This window comes from Rhinolophus sinicus, linkage group LG06, assembly GCF_036562045.2.
Source record: "Rhinolophus sinicus isolate RSC01 linkage group LG06, ASM3656204v1, whole genome shotgun sequence".
NCBI classification, from domain to species: Eukaryota; Metazoa; Chordata; class Mammalia; order Chiroptera; family Rhinolophidae; genus Rhinolophus; species Rhinolophus sinicus.
Window position 1 is genome coordinate 40,627,383 of NC_133756.1, and position 24,764 is coordinate 40,652,146.

At 37.6% G+C, this 24,764-nt stretch overlaps 1 protein-coding gene and 2 pseudogenes across 1 annotated transcript in view; 1 reads left to right on the top strand and 2 right to left on the bottom strand.

Annotated features, from left to right (window-relative positions):
• MSH4 (mutS homolog 4) overlaps positions 1–24,764 on the top strand; it is an 83,094-nt gene that overhangs the window by 25,245 nt on the left and 33,085 nt on the right. The window contains exons 7-8 of the mRNA XM_019743771.2: positions 60–232; positions 4,028–4,095. Coding sequence (XP_019599330.2) covers positions 60–232; positions 4,028–4,095 — 241 coding nt within the window. The remainder of the gene's footprint in view (positions 1–59; positions 233–4,027; positions 4,096–24,764) is intronic.
• On the bottom strand, positions 9,962–11,784 carry LOC109453745 (neo-calmodulin; annotated as a pseudogene).
• LOC109453757 (DENN domain-containing protein 10) lies at positions 12,545–13,677 on the bottom strand (annotated as a pseudogene).

Consider the following 24,764-nt stretch of genomic DNA (forward strand, 5'->3'; position numbering starts at 1 on the left):
TTATCTTGAATTTTTCCTTTGTATATTTAGTGCAATTTTTCTTACTTGTGTTTCCAAAGGAATAATCACACTCTCTTTGGTGTTCTAAATTATACTAAGACACCTGGAGGGAGCAGAAGACTTCGTTCTAATATATTAGAGCCTCTAGTTGATATTGAAACCATTAACATGAGATTAGATTGTGTTCAAGAACTACTTCAAGATGAGGAACTCTTTTTCGGACTTCAGTCAGGTAAATGAATATCATCTAATTTAGTATATACAAACAATTAGAAAAAATACGTTGTCTTCTTTTAAGAACACCAGTCATATTAGATTAAGGCCTACCCCAATGTTACATCTTAACTTGATTATATCTGCAAAGGTCCAATTTCCAAATAAGGTCACATTCACAGGTACCGCAGTTTAGGACTTCAAAATATCTTATTGGAGGATGTAGTCCAACCCATAACATGAGGTAAGAAGATTGCCCTTGGCACCTTTCTATTTCTTCACTGGCATGGCAGTGCAATTTTCTTCTTAAACCTACAGGTGGAAAGACAATTTATATGCATTGTTCTTAGTCCATTTCCTGGTTTCTAGCAGTTTTTTCTGTCTTCCATACCCCCATCCGCCAACCACCCCTCCTGGTGTTCCGGTAGTGTAAACTGAAGTGGTACACGACAGTCTGGAAGGCATTTACAGCCTGAACAGTTTTTCCTCAGTCCAATTCCAAATACCTTTTAACTAGTATAATTCCTGTTGAATTCTGGCATTATATTGACTGTGACTCTGCATTTCCAATGTTTTTAATATATTCACTTTTTTCTATATATTCCAGTGTATTTAATGAGACTTTTGGAAAGGCACAAGGAGGCCATTTTTGACTGGTAACCCTTTTCTTGTTCACAGCAATATCTTGTTGGTCTACCTTTACCTGGCATTCTGTGTAATACATAAGTGCCAGGTATATTAAAAGTTATTTCATCATATAATGTTAGTCAAGCACCAGCCATTTCTATGTTTTCTATATGTTGAAAACATAGATAAGTTTGTAATTTATCTTAGCATGTAAAAAGTAGGGGAGTATGAGCATAGAACAGGGTGGGAGGGTAATTTTTATAATTTATTAAAATATGAGAATCTGAACCTTTTTAAAAAAAAAAAAAAAAAAGCCCAGTAATTTCTTTATTGTAGTCGGCATGTTACAGGTATTAGGGATAAAAAGATAAGGAAGATGAAGCTATAAGTTTCTGTCCTCAAGGATCTTACATTCATGTTAGAGAAACAGAACTCTAAATATACGAAACAGTGTGGTAAATGCTTTAATAATTGAGTATTTATGGAAACGCAGAGATGGGAGCTGGGATAAAGATATAATCCACGTGGTATTCACGAAGACAATATTGCAGTCTTTCTTAAGGGAATGAGTAGGATTTTGACAACGAGAATAATCCTAGAAGTGATATTCAAGACAAAGGGAACATACCTGTGCAAGGTATGTTGATGCACACTGATAACAAAAATATTTTTTAGTTGTGGTGGCTGTAATAAAGATCAGCTGTAAGTGCTGTTGGCTGTGAGGTTGAACAATCATCACTTTTTAGGGTACACTTGTTTTTCTGGGATGTTGGGAAAGGTAGAGTTAACATAAGCTTCTGCAGTTATACTTATGTTGTTATAATAGAGCTTGCTGCATTTAAGGCATGACCAGTAGTTATTTATGATGGAAGCCTTGGGGAATGACAGGAAATGAACATTGAGGCTAGCTTTTTTTATTTTTTCAATTTTAGAACGGTTTAATCTCCCAAAAGAAACCCATACCTATTAGCAGTCACTCCCCCCATTCTCACCAACCTCATAGCCTTAAGACATCCACGAATCTGCTTTCTGTCCCTATAGATTCTGTCTGTGGATGCCTATTTTGGACATTACATATAACTCAAGTCATATGTATATGGCCTTCTGTGACAGGCTTTCACTCAGCATAGTATTTTCATAGTTCATCCATGTTGGAGCATTCTTTTTTTTTTTTTTTTTTTTTTCCAAGTTTATAGGAGTTTATTTGAGTGGGGCTAGCTTTTGAAGGGCCTTTATGTAATACTAAGTAATTTGGATTTTATCCAATAGGAAATAGGGACCTGACAATTCTAAACCAAGTGAGTAATATGATGAAATTCTTATTTTAAAAACATTCTAGTTGTTATGAGAGATTTGGAGAAAGGAAGAAGGAAGAGACTGAAAAAGAGAAAGGTCAATCTAAGTGAGGGCTTTAAGATATTCTGACTAGTGGAATCACATGTAAAATGTCATATTAGTGTTATGTCATATTGAATAGTATAATAGTAGTATACTCAGCCTATTTACTCTAATTGTTAAAACTGTTTTAACATAATTTACCACAGAAGCAGCAAATTATAAAAGGGCACAGTTCCAGAGGTAGGCAAACTGAAAGCTAGCAAAAAATATTGAGCAGTTTGAACAGGAAGCAAGTGACATAAAAATTTTTTTAAAGGATAACAGGTTGGGACCACTTTGTAAAGTATCAATGTCTACACAGAAACTTTTGAGGTCACACGTTATAATGATGATAATAGCCATGAGTCATTAAAAAATAGTTATCTGTATATTTTAAGTATGGGGAAAAGAGTACATTCTTTTTTTTAAATTAAAGTTTATTGGGGTGATAATTGTTAGTAAAGTTACATAGATTTTAGGTGTACAATTCTGTAATACATCATCTATATATCACATTGTGTGTTCACCACCCAGAGTCAGTTCTCCTTCCATCACCATATATTTGATCCCTTTTACCCTCATCTACCACCCTCCTCCCCCATTACCCTCTGGTAACCACTAAACTATTGTCTGTGTCTCTGGGTTTTTGTTTCTTCATTTGTTTGTCTTGTTCTTTTTTTTGTTTTCAGTTTTATATCCTACATATCAGTGATATCATACAGTTCTTGACTTTTTCTCTCTGACTTATTTCGCTTAGCATAATAACCGCAAGCTCCATCCATGTTGTCACAAATGGCACTATTTCATCTTTTCTTATGGCAGAATAGTATTCCATTGTTTTCATCTTTATCGAGTCACTTATCGATGGGACATTTTCCATGTCTTAGTCACCGTAAATAAAGCAATGAACATCGGAGCACATATATCTTTATGGATAAATGTTTTCAGATTTTTTCAGTAGATAACCAGGAGAGGGATTGCTGGGTCATATGGTAATTCTATTCTTAATTTTTTGAGGAACCTCCCTTCCATAGCAGCTGCACCAATCTGCATTCCCACCAACAGTGTATGAGGGTTCCTTTTTCTCCACAGCCTCTCCAACACTTGTTATTATTTGTCTTGATGATAGCCATTTGAAGAGAGTGCGTTCTTAAAAGACATGCATATGAAATGGTTAAGGTAAAAAAAAAAAAAAACAGCCTAGGGATATTTAAAAGGGATAGATTATAATTATCTGTAAATTTACTTTTATAGACTAAGGTGGAAAATGAGTTAAGAAGAATAAAATAACAGTTTTGAGTTCTGCTATGTGCAAGTTACTTTACACATATTATCTCACTTAATTCTCACAACAACAACCCTAGGAGATAGATGTCATTATCTGCATTTAAAAGATAAGAACAGCTAAAGTTCAGAGAAGTTACATAACTGTTAGAAGGTTACATGGTTAGTGGTTGAACTATGCTCTTAAGCTAATCTTTTTTAAGAATCAGGAAGAAAAGTTAGAGATCAAAAAAGTGGGAAGGAAATTATGGTAAGCAATATCTGAAAGCCAGAGAAGTAGACTTTCAAGAAGGAAGGGGTAATTAACAGTGTTAAATTTTGAATGCATATTGTGAATAGTCAAAATTAAGAAAAGACCAATAGGCTATATTGTTTTATTCCTGGCACATGTAAGACAGATAAAGACAATGAAAACAAGTAGTATTTGCAGGTGGAACTGTTCTGTTTTATTATTTGAGGATATTTTGCATAATCTGTATTTTAACTGTAACAAAGTTTAAATGCTCATATTTTTTGTTTGTTTTAGTTATATCAAGATTTCTTGATACAGAGCAGCTTCTTTCTGTTTTAGTCCAAATTCCAAAGCAAGACACGGTATGTTTATGTATACATTATGTTATATTATTGTACATTATGTGATATAACTTGTCTTAATGTGATGTAACAATTGGAAAATATCAAAATGTTTTGGAAAAGTACTTCATTATTAATATCTAAGTTAAAATTTTCTCAGTTGAGGAATTGGCATATTTTCATTAACCAAATATTTATTTAAAGAGTTTATATATAAATAATTTTCAAAAAACTTAGACTGCAGTAACATTTGCTTAATATATAATTAGATAAAAATTATGATAGATCCAAAGGTTATAGGTGCTTCTTAAAAGTGAGCATTATGTGATGTGTGATTAGTGTTTAAATATGTTTAACCTTTAAGAATGAAACATCTTTGGATATTTTTCTAATTTAAATATTTAGTGCTTACAGGCACATCTTTTAAAGAAAGTAATAGATGGTTTTAATTCTTCCACTTAATCGAAAAATACTTTAATGAAAGACGTATATTTTTGCTCATAAGCTTAAAAAGGAAAGAAGTCTTGTACATCAATAAAATGTGATTTAAAATTTGATTACTTTGCAAAGCCATTGAAGGCTGATCTATGTTTTGGAAGTCTTTCCATATTGTAGTGATAACACCTCCACTCCTTTTTTTTTTTTAAGCCAATGGTCTTTTTATTGGGAAAAAAACAAAAAGACTAGCATTTACAACCTGGGATGGATGTAAATTGTAATTTCTTGAACAGCAATATTGGTGGTTGTGCTGAAGTCCACAGCCACAGCCTACCTCTGCTGGCTCCAAGTCATGGGTCAGAAGGTTTTCAAAACAGAGAGTCCAATGATGCTCCCTTGGTAAAAGTTTCTTTAAAAATTTGTGTGACCGGTGACAGCCTGACACCCATTTCCCTCTAGTACAATGCAGACAACGCTAAACCAACACATGTGGGCATGCCACCAGGGTGTCACCGTCACCATGGTCAGGGCCCATGGGAGTATAGGGGACCCATCCTGTTAGTGGGGCTATGTCTGGACAGATTATCCTTCATCCATTTTCCTACACACATCCTCACGTAAACCAATTTTAAATGTTTGCTTTCAGTAAACCAGTTATGATGATTTACACATATACTAACAAACTGAATTATTAGATTGGTGTGAAAATAATTGCAGTTTTTGCAATTATTTTTAACCTTTTAAACCACAATTACTTTTGTACCAACCCAATAGAACCCATTTGAATAGGTTTTGAATTTGTATTTTCATTTTAATATAAATGCCTGACTATGTTCAGTTGTCAAGCTGCATACATGAAAAAGTGGCCAGCCCCAATAGCGTATTAATCATTAGCAAATGGAACTGCGAAGAGCCTACTAAGTGCTTCCTTATCATTAAGGCAGTACAAATACTTATATTGTAAAACTGATGTGTAGCTTGATCTTTAGGGGACAGGACCACCAACCAATACATGCAGATTTTTTTTGTGTGTGAACAGAAGTTACCTTTTTTATTTTTTTATTAGTTTCAGGTGCACAAGACAAAGTAATACTTAGACGTTTATCATTTATATCCCTCACACTGTGTGAATCCCCCTCCCTCCATCCACTATCCCTCTGACGTTGCACAGAGCCCTTACATTTCCACTGTCTCTATTCCTAATGCTATACTCCACTTCTTGTAAGTATATACATATACATATATATATACATACATACATACATACATACATACATATATATATATATATATATATACACATATATACATATATGCCCCGACCAACGGGCCATTCAACAGGGACCGAAGTGAGACACCCTGAAAAGAGAAAATAGGAGGCGCGAAGAAATGGAGGCAAGACAGAATTCCGATCAAGCCTCAAATTTTTATTGTAATGGGGATAGATATATGTGAGTGTAGAAAGGGGAAGTGGTACACGTCACGAGGAGGTGCTGTGAGTTATGACCTTATATGGCTAGGCAAACCAGAATTGTTACCACCAGGATCTATTTTTGGCTTCAGACCAACGGTCTGACTTCCTGCTATGCAGGATTCTTCTGTGAAGGCAAGGTTCCTTTGCCTGGGTCCTAGCATCTCCTCCCTCTGTGTTTTAGAGGGTGGGCCTTTACCGAGCGGGAAAACAGTGGCCTGGTTCCTCCCAGGGGTTCAGTAGGGTCAGAGACCTTTGATGCCCTTGGTATCTTTTGTGGGAGGAGAGGCAGGGCAGAGATTTTTGGTAGATACCAACCTCCATGCAAACTAGGTATGTTTTCAGGGAGGCCTGAAGAGGGGTCAAAAGGGACCCTCCCTTGCAGTACTTTATAGCTGCAGCCGCTTCGGTGCCCAGACCTTAAGGTCGGCATGTCTTCAGCCTACATGCCCGTCATATATCTATATATCGGGGACCCGGCTTGGGTAAGCCTTGTTCTTCAGTATCTGTCATTGCTAATCGGTGGTAATGGATATGGATGGGTTTGGCTAGAATATTGTCTATTTGTTGTTTGATAAACCCTGTCAGTTTATTAAATGCCCAAGGTCCGAGGGAGACAAGTAGGAGTAACCCTAGAATGGGACCAAGGATGGGGAGGAGGACAGGCAGAAGACCATGAAAACTGGTTAGAAAGGGGTTGTCAAGGAGTTGTTTTTTGCATTGAAGAAGGTCTTCTTGGAGCCTTTTGACCTTGTCTCACACTATGCCGGATTTGTTGGCATAGAAGCAGCATCGTTCCTGTAAAGCTAAACAGACTCCCCCTTGTTCCGCTGTTAGAAGATCAAGCCCTCGCCTATTTTGGAGCACTACTTCTGCTAGGGAATCAACCTGGTCTTGAAGGTCATTAATAGTGTCTGACAGTGTGGTAACATCATCAATAAGCTGGAGAGAGAGCTGATGATAAGTATTTACGGCAGCGCCCGTGGCCATGGCTGTGGTTATGCCTAATCCTGCCATAAGGGGAATGAACGCGAGGGCCCGTTTTTGTCACCCAGGGAAAAGATCAAGGGCTGGTATAGGAAGTGACTGATCTCCGGGTAGAATATCTATATCTGATAAGAGGAAAGCCAGTGCACAGAGGCCAGTCCAGTTGGTGGGGAGGGCCGTGAAGGCCAGGCCGCTGCCGCAGATGAAAACATGATTAGGAGCGGGGCAGGCAGGAGCAGTGGAATTAACAATAGCGGTGCAGTTTAAGGGGAAGAAGCCTACATCAAGGGCATTGGGGGGGGGGCTTGTAATGTTGGAGAATAAGCAGTAACTGTAGGTATAACCCATAGGCTGGGTATAAAAAGGGGGTGCAATAGAACAATTGGAGGAGTTGTATAAGGGTTGAGATAGGTTAGCGGGGAGGGCAAGGGGCATGGGCTTACCTAGAGCCATGCAGAGCCAGCAATCCTTGGCCAAGGCAGGATTGGTGATGTTTAAGGTCTTTAGCGTGGACTCCATGAGGGACATGGTGTTATGGTCTAGATCAGTGGGTTTATGTTTTTGGCGAATTAAAGGGTGATGGGAGAGGAATGTGTTTTGGGCAGCAGCAAGGACCTCTAAGCGTTGTCTGACCTGTCTTTGTTTTATCTGGTCAGAGGGGCCTCCTCCGTCAGAAAGGTGTATAGGGGGAGTTTGAGGCCAGCAGACCGCGGTCCCTATTTTGGCTGAACCGCAGCCGGCTTGGCCGATCTTGAGGACCCCAGTAGAATAACTGAGGTCACTTTCTCCCCCAAAGGAGCCTGCCCAGCTCCGGGTTGTAATGGCTGTAAAATAGGGGAAGTCGCCGAGAAGGCAAGACTGTGAATTTTCATAACAGGAGCTGTGAATGATTTGGTAGGTAGACTTATTACAGGCTGCTGGGCAGGGGCCAGGGCGGCTGTTAACAGTGGGGATATGGGTGGGTTTTGTAATACATAGCCACTTGGGTTTTCCTTGAGAGCCCCCTATTGAGGACTTAGAATTGACCAAGTGGGCCGTTTGTGTACCACAGTCTACCGTGGAGAGGCTCCTGTCGGAAGAGGACAGATGGGGTGTGGAGCCGCCTGGACAAACGCACGGTTTGCCATATAGGGTCAGGTAAAGTTGATCTTTGGGGGGAGGAGGTCCGAAGCCAGCCAAAACGCAAGAAGTCACCAGGAGTAGATATCCAACGAGAATGGTTGGGTGTAACATCTGTGGAGAAAAGAAAAAAAAGGAAATATCTCAGGGATTAAGTCCCTGGTGGTGGTGGATTAGTGATAGGGGGGTTAATGGGTTTGACCAGACGAGCGGGTAACCAACGGGGATTGTTTTCTTGAGTATCATATACGCAGGCAGATCCTCGCGCCCAGATGAGAACTGGGTCAGGCCCGTTCCATTTTGCCGTGAGGGGATCTCTCCACATGACCTTGGCGTATTGATGTTTTGTTTTTTGACGCCAAAGGCGGTCTGCAGCGGAGTTACCCTGGTCATCTAGTTGTAGAAAATTGAGGACGAACAGGGCGTGATTTAGAATATTACGAGGAGAACCTTTAGTGGGGTAGGAAGTGGATGTTTTGAGTTTATTTAAGGTGTTTTTTAAGGTTTGATGAGCTCGTTCAACAATTCCTTGTCCCTGGGGATTGTACGGGATACCAGTGACATGTTGAATCTGAAATTGGCTGCAAAACTGTTTAAAGGCCTGGGAAGTGTACCCAGGGCCATTATCAGTTTTTATCTTTTGGGGCTTTCCGAGTACAGTTAGACACTGGAGGACATGGGCAATAACATTTTTTGTAGCTTCTCCTGTATGGAGGCTGGAGAAGATAAACCCACTGTAAGTATCGATGGTGACATGAGCATATTTGAGGGACCCGAACTCTGGGATATGGGTAACATCCATTTGCCAGATTTCATTGGCGAGAATTCCCCGAGGGTTGACCCCAAAGTGGGGTGTTGGGAGAAGAGTAACACATCCAGGGCAGCTCTTGACTATTTCTCTGGCCTGATCCCTAGTGATTTTGAACATGAGGCGGAGTGTGCGGGCATCACTGGTATCCCGTACAATCCCCAGGGACAAGGAATTGTTGAACGAGCTCATCAAACCTTAAAAAACACCTTAAATAAACTCAAAACATCCACTTCCTACCCCACTAAAGGTTCTCCTCGTAATATTCTAAATCACGCCCTGTTCGTCCTCAATTTTCTACAACTAGATGACCAGGGTAACTCCGCTGCAGACCGCCTTTGGCATATATATATATATATATGTATATATATGTATATATATATATATATATGTATATATGTGTATATATATGTGTATATATATGTGTATATATATGTATATATGTATATATATGTATATATATGTATATATATGTATATATGTATATATATGTGTATATATATACACACACACACACACACCTGTAGTTGACATTCATTATTGTTCAGCTTCAGCTTCAGGTGTACAATGCAGTGATCAGGCATCTACATCATCCCTGAGGTGGTCTCCCTAATGAGACAAGTGTCCATCGGATACACTACAAAATCTTTACAACATTATTGATCACATTCCCCAAATTAATTTTCAAAACCCGGTGGCCATCTTGTGGTTACTGACTGTTTTCTAATCCCCTCACCTTCCCCCTTATCCCCACCCATGTAGCAACCCTCAGTTTTTCCTCTATGTCTCCAAAACTGTTTCTGATTAGTTCATTCACTTACTCTTTTCTTTAGATTCCACCTATAAGTGAGATCATATGGTATTTGTCTTTCTCTGTCTGACTTATTTCACTTAACATAATGTTCTCTAGGTCCATCCATGTTGTTGCAAATGCAGAAGTTGCTTTTGACATTCAGTGTTGCTATAAAGAAACAATGAGTAAATGATTTTTTTTTTTTTTTGCAAGAAGAGAATAAAAGATTCAATTTGATTCTTCTAGCAGGGAAAGAGTTGAAAGTAGGTCTTCATTTTGCAGTCATCATCGGTACAAATTCTTCATAGTTGACTTGTCCAGCTCCATTAATATCTGCTTCTCTGATGATTTCATCTCCTTCTTCATCTATTAGTTTTTCCTCTTAAGTTTGTGATGACTGTGGCATGGTTCTGCTGCACTGCTGGGACCATTGCTAGCCTTGTCAAAGACTTGGCATTTCTTCTTCACTGTCTGTATCTTTCATTTTTCTAGCCATCATAGTGAAAAATTCTGGGAAGTCATTGGTGCCATTGCCGTCAGAATCCACTTCCTTGATCATATCTTGCAATTCAGCTTCTGCTGGGTTCTGACCCCGTTACCTCACGACACTGTCAGTGTCCTTTGTTGTGATAGTGCCATTGCCATCTTTGTCAAATAGAGAGAAACTTCTTTGAGTTCAGCAGTCGGTTCATTGGTCAGCTGATCACCCCTGGTGCGAGCAAAAGGTGGAAGAGCAGAGGTCTCGACAGTGACCTCACCAACTCGGGGGCTGTGACTGTAGGGGCCCCCACCGACGCCAAGGTGCCGTGTGCGCTGAGCGCTTTGCCGCCTCCACCGCACTTGCACCACCGCCCAAATGCAGTGATAACATTCTTAAGGTTCATTTATAATAAAAACGTTAGATAGAAAAAGTTTGCCTGTTGGGCAGGCAGAGAACTGGAAGTTGCTTTAAATTATTGAAACACCTTATAATTCAATATATACAAATGGGAGGTAACCTAAAACAACTAATGTCTGAAATAAAATTAGTTGGTTTCAAAGAATGAGTTTGGAATTATTTCCTTCTCTTTAATTTTCTAGTAGATTTTGTATAGATCTGGTATTATTTTAATAGAATTAACAAATGAAGCCATTAGAACCTCGAATTTCCTTTGTAGGAAGCTTTTTGACTAAAGTTCACCTTCTTCAATTGATGCTATTCAGGTTACCTGTTTGTTCTGAATGAGCTTTGATAGATTGTGTTTTTCAAAGAATTTGTCATTTTACCCAACCTGTTGAATTTATTGGCATGGTATTGTTCATAATGACCTCCTTATTATCCTTTTTAAATTTGTAAAGTTTGCAGTGATGTGCTTCTCTCATTTTTGATGTTGGTAACTGGAGTATTCTCTTTCTTTTTTCTTAGTCTAGCGAGGGGTTATTAATTTTATTGGTCTACTTAAGAAACCAGCTTTTGATCTTATTGAGTTCTCGCTCTCTTTTTTTCCTGTTCTCCATTTCATTATCAGTTTTTTCTTTCCTCTGTTTGCTGTATGCTTGGTTTACTCTTCTTTCTTGAGATTATGAAGGTAAAAGCTGAGGTCATTGATTTGAGACCTTTTTTTTTGAGTATCAAAATATTTCCATTTTATTTCTGCATCATAAATTTGTAATTTTAACAACTTTGATCATTAGCTAATATAGTAGTAATACAAAAACAAGGGAAAAAAGATGTTAGTATTCATTTTCATAAAGTGCAGATTTAATTTTAAGTTGTTTGTCTTAGTAAAGCTCTCATTTCAGATGCACCCCTCCCCAAGGAGGGAAGGAAAAGGCTATTTTTAATTTTTACAAGAATAAATGAAAGATCCAATAAAGCCAAGATTTTTCTGCACACCTTTTTCTGGGTAAGATTTCTAAGGACAACAGTACTGAGTATAAAATAATCTTTCATAATTAACATGAATATATATAAAATAACAAGTATGTAATTTAGACCTCCATGCTTATTTTGCAAGTTTTAGGTCTCCAATTATGGGAAAGATACATAACTAAACAGGAACAGTTACCTTCATATGTGGCCAGGTTACTTTTACTTAAGCTGTTGGAAGACATTCTCTGGTTTTGGCCCTTGCAAGAAGTTAATTCTCACACTCCTTACCAATTATATAAAGTTGCTGTTTCAGTCACATTTATATTCAAAGTGGGCTGCTTATTTTACTCTGCCATATAAGCACTGGCATCTTTTTCAAAGTAATATTGCTAGCAACAGGGTTAATTGAAGAGTACTGGTGACTTAAGTTTGCCAAGTATAAATATGGATTATTAAAGTTGTCTACTCAAGTACAAAATTTATGCAAAACCCTCATATAGGCAAAATGTTCAAAGGCCAAGAAAAAAATTTCTTTTACAAGAAAGTGCGACTGCAGGGTCTTTTAAATGACCTTCGAGACAGTTCTGCAGAAAACTTTGTAGCTCAGAAAGTAGAACTCATGAGGAATTAAAGTTCTTCCTGGAAGAATACAAAGCAAGATTTCAGGCAGCTTTCTGAAAATAAACCATTAATTTGTGGCTACATACTGAGACAAACTGGAACTTATAATAATGAAGGCTTTCGGATTTGCTGTGATTTGCACAAGAACTTGACAGAGAACTTGACAGCTTTTTTCTCTAACGCCAGGACATCGGGCCATTTTATAACGTTATCTATGGTAGTTACAGCACTTTGTCCAACATCGATAGTAGTCATAAAACTAATCAGATAGGAGAAAGTCAGAAGTGTTTTCATATGTGTTTCAGTGCTTTTCAGATCAAATCTTAATACTTCCAAATCATTAAAACAGCATTTTCTTTGTTATTTTCAGTATTTTACATAGTTAATGGATAATCATGGTCAAAGAGCTTTATATCAGTCATCAGTGATACACTCGATCACATGTTCAGATTTTCAGCATTTGTTCAGCAGCTGCTAGATGGTAAAGGAAGTTTTCTGTTGCTGGTGGAAATCGTCTTTGCTTTAGTGCCTCAAAATTGAGAACTAGCTTTCCTCCATCACCTGAAACTTCTGAAAATGGTGCCAGGTTGGTGAAGATTTATTTTGTTTTTAGGGAAATATCCTGGATAACTTGGCTGTCTGATTTCTCTGGATCTTCTGCAGACTGAACAATTAGCTGACCAAGTTCTTTGTGCAGTTTGCCCATTGTCATGGCCTCTTTTGCGAGTGGAGCAATGGTAATCTCAGTGTCTGCCAGATTCACAAAGACGTTGTAAAGGTCTGACCTATTGCTTACCTCCAAGTCTATAAATCTGGTGACGTAACCTGGGCACATCTGCAGGGCTTCCAGCTCATCGGCACTGAGATGCAAGTATGAGTGAAGTATGGTCCAGTCCTGTCAATGCCACACCAGGGAAGGCAGAGTCCTGGTAAACTCCTGGACAGCTTCTGTTTTGGGGTGATAGATGACAATTCTTTTCTTTAGCACCAATGCTGTGTGTAAGATAACAGTTTCCATTCCAAATTGAGATCCAATGTCTTTGACAGAGCCTGCAAGGTATGCCTTTCAGACATCAAAGTCCTTGCTAAGGAAAGAGCCATTTTCTTCACTCTGGCATATCCCCTTCGTGAGAACTGCAATATAACTCTCCATCATCTTAACTGGGCTCCCATGTTTCAGGTACATTCTACACAATATCCTAGTGAAGGCAGCATATTTCTCTGAATTAAAATCTTTGGCAGTCAGAACAATATGAGTCACCTTTTTCAAAACGGAAGAATCTGACACTTCAACTGTTGTGATATAAAACCACGTTCTTCTGTACTGACCAAAGACGAAGGGATGGAGAAGTTTGTTTTCATCTGTAAGGCAGCATTTTCTCAGCAGCAGATTCCTTAAAGTAGCTGTTGTGAAAGGATAACACCACACCCCCAGAACTTCTCCATTTGTGTCCTTTTCGATCAGCCCTACTCCGAGCATCAGCTGAGTGTCTGCCGCCTCATCCGCAGCCATCTTCCGCCGCAGCCGCAGCTCGCCTTTTCTTGTTTAATATAGGCATTTCATACTATAAATTTCTCTCTGAGTAATGCTTTAGCTATATTTCACAATTTTTTAAAAAAGCTTTTATTGGGGAAGGGGTACAGGACTTTATTGGGGAACAGTGTGTACTTCCAGGACTTTTTTTTTTCCCAAGTCAAGTTGTTGTCCTTCCAATCTTAGTTGTGGAGGGCGCAGCTCAGCTCCAGGTCCAGTTGCCGTTGCTATTTGCAGGGGGCGTAGCCCACCATCCATTGTGGGACTCGAGGAATTGAACTGGCAACCTTGTAGTTGAGAGCCCACTGGCCCATGTGGGAATCGAACTGGCAGCCTTCGGAGTTAGGAGCATGGATCTCTAACCACCCGAGTCACTGGGCCAGCTCCTATATTTCACAATTTTTGATATGTTGTATTTTTTGTTCAAAAAAGTTAAAAACATACTTGGCTAATTTTTTTTGATGTCTTCTTTGACATATGGATTGTTTAGAGCTGTGTTATTTAGTTTGCAACATTTGAGAACTTTCAATTATTTGCAACATTTGAGATCTTTTTATTATTTATTTCCAATTTGATTCCATAATGATCAGAGAAAATATGTTGTATAATATGGATCCTTTTAACTTTATTGATGCTTGTTTTTATGGCCCAGAATATGATCTGTCTTGGTAAATGTTCCACGTGTATTTAAAAACAATGTGTTTTTTGTTGTTGTTGGGTAGCGTGTTCCATAAATGTCAGTTGGTTCAAGTTGATTGATAGTGTTCTTGGAGTTTTCCATATCCTTATTGATTTTCTTGGTCTATTTGTTATATCAGTTATTGTGAGAGGAATGTTGTTATCTTCAGCTATAATTGTGGTTTTGTCTATTTTTCTTTGAAGTTCTGTCAGTTTTTATCTAATGTATTTTGGAGCTCTGTTGTTATTTAAGATTATTATGTGTTCTTGATGAATTGATGATTTATAATCCTTTATCATTATAAATCACTCTCTTTTTCCCTAGTAATATTTTTTTTCTCTAAAATCTGTTGTATTTAATATTAATGTAGCCACTCCAACTTTCTTTTGATAAGTGTTAGCGTGGTATATCTTTACCATCCTTATGCTTTTAACTTATTTGTGTTTTTATATTTAATGTGGGTTTCTTATACACAACATATATTTGGATCTTGCTGTTTTGCATGTAATCAGAGAATATCTTACTTTTAATTAGAGGGTTTATTCCATTTACACTTAATGATATTGATATGTTTCCATTTAAATCTGTCATGGTACTTTTTTTTTCTATTGATCTCATCTTTTCCCCCTCTTCTTTCTGCCTTCTTTTAGACTGAGTATATTTTTATGATCCCATTGTTTTGTTATTTTAATGGTTGCTTTATTTTTAATGGTTGCATCTTTAAATTCTGCCCACCTTCATATAATATTACATCACTTCACATATGGTATAAGAACCTTATAGTAGTGGCACCAAAAGAAAAAATAGTTAGTGGGGCTACACCGAGCTAAAACGCTCCTGCATAGCAAAAGAAATAATCACCAAAATGAAAAGGCAACTATGGAATTGGAGGAAATGTTTTCAAGTCATATATCTGATAAGGAATTAATATCCTATATCTGATATAAGATATCCTAATAAATAATCTATATTTATTAATATATTACTAAAATATATGAAGAATCATACAACTCAATAGCAAAAAAACAAACAATCCAATTAAAAAATGGACAGATAAACTGAATAGATATTTTTCCAAAGAAGACATAAAGATGGACAACAGTACATAAAAAGATGCTCAACATCATTAACCATCAGGGAAATGCAAACCATAACCACAATGAGATAGCGCTTCATATCTGTTAGGATGGCTCTAGTCTACCAGAAAGGCCAGAGATAAGTGTCAGTGAGAATGTGGAGAAAAGGGGACCCTTGTGAATTGTTAGTGAGAATGTAAATTGATGCAGTCACTATGGAAAACAGTATGGAGATTCCTCAAAAAACTAAAAATAGGACAATCACATGATCTAGCAGTCCAATTTCTGGGTATGTATCCAATTTAATGCAAACAAAATCTCGAAGAGATAGCTGCACTTCCATGTTCACTGCATGGTATCACTTATGTGTGAAATGTTAAAAAAAAAAAAAAAAAAGCAAATTCGTAGAAACAGTAGAAAAGTGGTTGCTAGGGGATGGGGGGTGTGGGGGAAATAGGGAGAGGTTGGTAAAAGGGTATGACCTTTCAACTATAAGATGAATAAGATTTGAGGATCTAATGTAAAACATGGTGACTATAGTTGATAACACTGTATTGTATAATTCAAATTTGCTGAGAGTAGAACTTAAATATTCTCACCAAAAGATAAATATTTGCACTTTAAATATATTACAATTTTATGTCAATTATAAAACTGAAATTAAAAGATCTTTCCAGTAGTATGCTGCTTTTCCTCCTACCCTTCCATTCTGCTATTGTTGTCATCCATTTTGCTTGTATGTGAGTACATATATCCCATGGTTTATTGCTTTTTAATATAATAGCTTTATCAAGATAGAATTCACAAAGCATACAGTTCACCTATTTAAAGTATAAACTCCAGTCGTTTTTTAGTATATTCACAGACTTGTATAACAATTACTACAGTTAATTGTAGCGCATGTTCATTACCCCAAAAGCACTCCTGTACCCATTAGCAATCACTTCCCATTACTCCCAACTCTGTTCCCCCACTTTTTGTGTGTTTTCCCCTCAGAATTAAAAACGTTTTGTTTGGTTTACAGTATACTTTCATTAATTCAGGCATAGATATTTCCACCAATTATTTAAATATCCTCTCAATATATTTTAACTATCCTGTCAGTTATATTCATTTACATTTGATAATCAATTTCAACCTCTTGAAGTTGTCTCTTCCATAGACTTTTGACCTGTTCCAATGTGGACTGGTTTCACCTTTCTCTATGTAGCTGTGATCCCAGGTTCTTTTTTCAGCATCATTCTCTCTGTCTGTCCTATTTTGGATCTCTTGTTTTTTGTGTTCCAAGTGTTCCTCTGTTTTGGCTTACTTTCTCCTTGTCATGGAGCACTTTCTGCAGTGCATTTCTGAGAAAAAGTGATACTTTGCATGTCTGAAATGTTTTCTTATTCCCCCATAATTGATTGATAGTTTAGTTGAAAAATAGAATTCTAGTCAGGAAATAGTTTTTCTTCAGAATTTGGCAGGCATTTCTCCACCATCTTGTAGCTCCTAGTGTTCCTACTGAGAAGTTGAAAACATTGCGATTCTTGAATTTTGGATATGACATACTTTTCCCCCCTCCATTCTCTGGAAGCATGTAAGACTTTTGGCTTGAACATTTTAAAAATGTGAAAATAAAAGTTAAATAAACTCTCAAGGCTTCAGAAAATTTGTAAGTGCATTACAAATAACCTATTTTCCTGAAATTATAAGGACTATATTGTTGAAAAGGTGCTCTATCACTCCCAAATACTTTAGTATGTCTTACAAACAAGGATGTTCTCAATCAACCTTCAAAAGAAGGAAACTACCAGTGATAGATTAATATCATTTAATCCTCAGACCTTATTCAAGTTTTTCTAATTGTGCCGATAATGTCTTTTATTGAAAAAAGATTCTGTTAAGAGTCAGTCATTGCCTTCAGTTTTTGTATCTATTTAGTCTTCAGTGACCTTGACACTTGAAAATTATGGGTCTGTTATTTTCCTGCAGTTTGTGTTTGTCTGATGTTTCCTCATCATTAGATTCAGGTAACTTTGGCAGGAATATCATAAAAGTGAGGGTGTGTTCTTTCCATTGCACCTTATCAGATGGCACATGATTTTGAATATCTCATTATAATGATGTTAACTTTGTGTCCTTGAGGAGGTGGTGTCCACCAGGCTTCCCCACTGTAAAATTACTATTAATATTTTTGTCTATGTAATTAATAAGTATTCTGTGTGGAAGTACTTTGAAACCATGTAAATACCCTGTTCCTTATCAAACTTTCAATTTATTTAATCTCTGTAGACTCATGATTTCATATTTTATTCAATTGGTTATAATCCTTTACTGTCAATATTTATTTTTATTCTCAAATTCTCTTAGATTTGGGTAGTGCAAGCCCCATTTAATTTGGTCTCTATTTCCTTTGGAAAGGCACCCATCATTCTTTGAGCACTTTATCATTTTCTGGTTCAAGAAAATGAACCAGGCTTTTATTAGTTCGGTGCAAAGTAATTGTGGTTTTTGCAATTATTTTTAACCTTTTAAACTGCAATTACTTTTGCACCAAACTAATACATTCTCTCCTCCAGCCTTTGAATTAGCTATTTCACCCAAAAGTCCTGTTTTGTTTTAGTGGGGTATGGTATCTAGAAATCAAGATCTGGGTACTAGGTTTACTCTTTGCTATTGGGCTATCACTGTTCTCAAACCCTCTGAGGGCTTGAATGCATAAATACACACATTTACCTCTATATTTCTATATCTGTCTATTCAATTGAAAACTATGAGTTTACACCAATACCTCCAATTTCAATCCAGTATCCCAGGGTTTATACTAGTTTTTCCCCTTTCTATCATTATAACTCCCTTCTCTGACAATGACAAACTTGAATCCCATTATCCTTAATATACTAACATATTTGACCCATCCCCCTGTGTGTGACCCATCTCTGACTACTGCCACTCCTTCCCTTGTGCAGATGCCATCCTCACTCTGCCTGTGCTCCAGTACTCCCTTCCAAACCACCCTCCTATGCAGACATCTTTCTCAGCTCTCTCAGGCTCAGATGACCCTGCACTGATAACCCTGCATTAAGCTGCCCTTCTATGCAGAGACTTTCCTCAGCCTACTTGGGATCCAAAGCCTATGCCAGGCTGCCCCTGTCCCCTCCTTGCCTGGCTGCCCTCCTGACCCTATCCAGGCCCATGCACTCTGTGCTGGGCAGTCCTCCAGTATGGGTCCCTCCATGTCCACCTGTGCTGTGCACCTCTCCGTCCTCTCCCTCTTCTGGCTGTGCTTCCCCTACACCAGGGATGCACTCATTTTCCTCTTTGGACCCTGACAGCTAATAGTAAATCACGGTTTATATTAAAATTATTTCTTAATATATATGAAGGGTTCTTTACTTTTGGATATGCTCTTGCTAGCATGTGTTATTGACCTTTTTTTCACTTTGTATTTGTTTAGCAGTGTTTTTAGAGCCATGAAATGTTTTAGGACTTTCAGAGACTTGGATCAGTTATGAATATAAGCACACAAAGCACTACTGCTAGTCTTTATGACCTTTTGCCAAATGCCACTGCTTTGAATGATATTTTCAAATGAGAAATAAATAATTTAAGGAACAGTTTTACTCATGAATCAAATGTTTTACACAGAAAAATGCAGTGCAGTCTAGGAGCAGGAAATGGCTACTCTGGTAGTTAGTATGTTTATTAGTTCCCTAAGGGCTGCTGAGACAAAATGCTACCTACTACAGGGCTTAAAACAACAGAAATGTGTTATTTCATTTTAGAGGCTAGAAGTCAGAAATCAAGATACTGACAGGGCCATGCTCCCTCGAAACCTGTAGGGGAATCCTTTTTGTCCATTCCTAGCTTTTGGTGGTTTGTTGACAATTTTTGGTGTTCCTTGGCTTGCAGCTGCATAACTTCAGTCTATGCCTTCCTTGTCACATGGTAATCTCCCTGTGCGTCTGTGTCTTCACATGGCTGTCTTTTATATAACACTAGTCATATTGAATTAGGACCCCACTCTACGACAGTATGACATCATCTTAACCAATTCCCTTTGCAATGGCCCTGTTTCCAAATATCACATTTTGAGGGACTGAGTGTTTATAGACTTACACATATCTTTTTGGGGAAACACATATCAATCCTTAACAGTATGTAAGCAAAAACTTTGTTTCAATTTTATTACAGGGAAGAATTAATCAAATTATACCTGAGAACAGTCTCTTTGTTGTCAACTTATGTAATATGTAGTATTATACGGTCATACAGCTTTGTATTTTAGTGTACTAGGTATAGGAATTAGTAATATACATATTTTTGCATTAAACCATTTCCAGTTATATTAAAGGAATATCCATTTGGCCAACTAGCTCTTAGAGAAATATATGTGTTTAGCTAGCCAGCTTCTATAATTAATTTGACTGTCAGATTTTAGAAAAGTCCTCTAGGCTAGCTGAAAGGTAATTCTATAAACTGAGAATCTAGAATCTTTCCTGTTCAGAAAAGGCAATCTATAACTAGCTCCATAAGGTTTTTAAGGGTCAGTGTTATGTTCCATCCTTTTTAGTTTGGGCAGGATCAGTCATAGTTGTAAGTTTTTTCCTAATCACTTCTGTTCTTCTATTTTTATTTTTTAAATTAAATTTATTGGGGTGACATTGGTTAGTAAAATTATATAAGTTTCAAGTGTACAATTCTATAATACATCATCTATTTATTGCATTGTGTGTTCACCACCCAGAGTCAGTTTTCCTTCCATCACCATTAGGGAGGGCGGGAATGGTAGATGAGGGTAAAAAAAAAAAGTCAGTTTTTTTTAATCATCTGGAGATATATATATATATATATATATATATATATATATATATATATATATTTTTTTTTTTTTTTTTAAATAAGATTTTATTGGGGAAGGGGAACAGGACTTTATATATATATATATATATATGACTTTTTTCCAAGTCAAGTTGTTGTCCTTTCAATCTTAGTTGTGGAGGGTTCTGTTCAGCTTCAAGTTGTTGTTCTTTCAGTCTTAGTTGTGGAGGGCGCAGCTCAGCTCCAGGTCCAGTTGCCATTGCTAGTTGCACAGGGCACAGCCCACCGTCCCTTGCGGGAGTCGAACTGGCAACCTTGTGTTTGAGAGGACACGCTCCGCGCAGCTCAGCTCAAGGTGCCATCTTCAATCTTAGCTGCAGGGGGTGGAGCGCACCATCCCTTGCGGGAGTCGAGGAATTGAACTGGCAACCTTGTGGTTGAGAGCCCACTGGCCCATGTGGGAATCGAACCAGCAGCCTTCCGAGTTAGGAACACGGAGCTCTAACCGCCTGAGCCACCGGGCCGGCCCCCTGGAGGTATATTTTAAATGAGGCTCTTTTCTTCATTTAATATAAGCATATATATTTTAATTAAACACAATATTTACTAAATTAGTTCAGACCTGTGCTGATTAAATTGCATGATTTACTAAAACTCCTTAATGAACTAAATGTTCTGTTGGCTGAATTATATGATTATCTTAAACTTCTGAAATAACTAAATGTTGTCTGAAAATTTCCAGTATGGAATTGCTTGCCTAAGATGAGGGTTTTATTCCCCTTTAAGAATATTGATTTTAGAAAGTACAGTTTTCTGATAATAAATATTTGCTAAGACTAATGCTTAAATTTCTTGTTTAAATTAGCCCAAATGTCTTTTCTTTCTATACAATACTTATGACCTTACTATTTAATGTATTGTAATAAGAATGTGTGTGTTTTTCATTATAAATGTACAAAATTTTTCCTCTGACATTTGAAAATGTCGATATTAAACAAAGTTTTTCAAGTTTTTACCCACATTTCTTTGCTTCATTTTGAATAACTTAACTTTTTTCAATTGATTTCAGACTGCCATGTAGAATATTTGTAATACGTGGCTTTTTTTTTTTTATTCATTCAACAAATGATTTATTTTACCAAGCATCATAAGTGCTAGGGATATTATAAGAAGTAAATCTCTAAGCCAAAGGAATTTATAAACCAATGGGAGATTTAGATTTAAAAAAAAAAAAGCAGTTACAGCATAGTATTTTCAAGAACTATCAGAGATCTGATATTCTACCCTACTTTCAAATGAACAAGTTAGCCTGACACAGTTTCATAGATGCTAAGAAGATATGAGTCTCCTGGATCAGAGAGAATGGACTTTAGTACGTCCTCATAGCAATAGTAGTAGCCAGAGTATCAGCATTTTCCTGCCTGGTTCCCCAAACTCCATTTTCCACAGAGCAATGTGAAGAGGGCCTGATGACTGACATTTGCTCATGGAGTATGTTGCAAGGAGAACTGCTGAGCTTAGGGAACAGAATCGTGTCTAATGGGAAGTAAGCATACTTGCTGCTATTCTGAAGGAAGACTATTTTTATCTTCCAAGACTATAAACAAACCTACCCTTTGCTCTAGAAGGAGGTATTTTTCAAGGCTATTCATTACACAAATGTCCTTGAAAAGACTGTCCGGAACAAAAGCAATCAGTACCTCTGCTCACAAGATATGCGGAAATGCAAAAGGCCAGTAAAGAATTGTCTCCCTGTTCTTCATGGAGAGAACCTCTCTCTATGGGCTTTGAAGAAGCAAGCTGCAAATAGACTCTATTTGGTTTTTTTTGGTGTGTTTTTTTTCATTTTTCTTTTTTCACTGCTGTGTAACAAATTACCCACGACCATAGCAGCTTAAAACTACGCATATTTATTATCTCATAGTTTCTGTCAGTTCTGGAGTCTATGCACATCATAGCTTGGTCCTCTGCTAAGGATCTCAGCAGCTGCAGTGAAGGTGTTAATCAGGGTTGGATACCCACCTGGAGCGCTCAGCACCGCTCATGCGGTGGTGGCAACATTTAGTTCCTTGCAGCTGTAGGATTCATAGCAGCTTATTTCTTCTTCAAAGCTAGCAAGGTAGGGAACGGTTGGAGAGGGAGACAGAGAAAGAACAATGGGGAGGAAATCACCAGCGCTATAAGAGTTTAAGAAAGTGCCTGTGTGCTAAGACAATTTCTCTACAGCCGGATTTCTCAACCTTGGCACAGTTGACATTTTGCGCTAGAAAATTCTTTTGCTGTCCTGGGCATTGGAGGATGTTTTGCAACATCATTGGGTTCTACCCACTAGATGCCAGTAGCATCTCCCCAGTTGTAACAACCAAAAATGTCTTCAGGCATTGCCAGATATCCCCTGATAGGGAAATTTCCTTCAGTGGAGAACCATTGCTATACAGACTTTAATGGATGGAGGTCAAGTGATTGTTCATGTGTCCTCAGAGTAAGACCATTTCTTTCCAAAACTCCATATTTCTATCAGTAAGAGTCCGTTGGAGCCTTGGGATTTTCTCTGCTTCTATAAAGACCATTCTCCCACCAACTTTTACTTTCAATGTTTGTGTGAACCAACTTTTGTATGAACACTTGTTCATTATTTGCTTTTGAACCATCAGAAGTAATATCTCAACCCTATTCCTATTCATGTAAATCACCACAAGAAGCCTAGTTCTCTTAAATTATTCCCTATTTAGGACTCTAGTTCCCAAATGTCTCTGCACATTAGATTTTCTGTCTTTATTTTACCCTTATCCATCCTATGACACCCTTTCATTTTCCCCTCTGACCCACAAGGTCAGTTACGGGCAAAATCTCCTTTATTGTTTACCTTCTCCTTCAGACTGAAACCTGTATCTTCTGTCATGACTGCTGTTTTGCAGACCTCCTAAGTGGTGGTTGTACTCTTCACATTCCTCCTACTGAGGAGTTTAGCGGTTGTATGCTCCTTACTGCCACTCAGATTATCCACCCTAATAATCACCAGTGTTGATTTTCATACAGTCAGATGGCCCTTAAGGCTGCCCAGCAGTCATTCTGTATTTTCCTTGTCCACTTGCTTTTGCATGTACAGAGAAACTATTTCAATCCATCTTCTCCTTCAATCTTCAGCATCTCTCTGAAAGTGACTGCAATATCTGCTTCCTTTACCTTTTGGGTATACAGCTAGACTATGTTTCTCAGACTCCCTTCCAGAAGAAGTGACTGAGTTTCATCGAATGGAATGTGAGTAGACGTGATAAAGGTCACCTTAGGCCTTATCCACAGAGAATTTGCTCTTTCTGCCTCTTCTAGATAGCTGCAAAGGATCCAGCAGAGGAGTGGTGAAACTACAAGATAGAAGGAACCTGGGTCTTTAAATGACAATGTGAAAGGTTGCCCTTCTACCTACATCGGAGCCACATTGGATGCGGAATAAAAAATATTGTTAAAATATTTTTTATTGATAAAAAAGATATTGTTATATTAAGTCTTTCAGATTGGGGGAGTATGTTATTGGAGTTGGTGTTATTTGCCTTACTATCAGTCCCTTTCCCCACCCTATTCTTAGCTGATAATGATCTTGCTTCCTTCTTCACTAAGCAAAGTGAAGAAGAGAACTGCCCTAAGCTCAGATGACTGCATTGATCTCCACTTACCAATGTACATTGTGTCATCTGTCATTACTATGGATAAACTGCCTGTCCATACGCCAGCCCTTTTACTTGTGCCTTAAATTCCATGACTTTTTACCTCTTCATGGGACAGTACTTCAGAATTTTCCCTGTCTTGCATCTGTCAATTTACCCCTTTTTACTATTTTTTTCCATCAGCATACAAACATGCTATTACCACTCATTAAAATAAAATAAAAAATTGCATTATTTTACTTCCCCTTCTTACTTTCTTCCTATTTCTCTTTCTCTTTACAGCAAAATTCCTTGAAAGAATTATCTGTAATTGATATCTCTAGTTAACTCTCTTTTTCTCTCCTGAACCCATTGCAATCTGGTTTTGACCCTCACTTCTTTACTAAAACTGCTCTTGTCAAGGCCCCGGATGTCTCTGCATTTCTAAAGCCAATGGTTACTAGCAGTGCAGTGCCCAGTATATTTGACGTAGCAGCAAAATTGGACACAGTGGAACACATTTTTTTCCTTGAAATGTTTTCTTCATTTGCCTTCCAGAAGAGTACTCTTTCCTTGTTTTCTTTTTATCTTTCTATGTGTTACCATCTTTTAGACCTCTTTAAAAAGTCATGAGAAATAAAAACCCAGAAAACTGCACAAAACAAAAATGTAGTGCTCACTGATTTATTATATAGTGACCATCTATGTAACAACCACTCAGGTAAAGAAATTGGGATTGCCATTGCTTCAGAAACTCCCCTTCTGTTCCTCCTGTCGTCATTCTCTACCACCCTCCAAAAAAACCCCCACTTTTTGCTCATCATGTTCTTGTTTTTTCTTTGTAATTTAATTTTACATGTTCTTT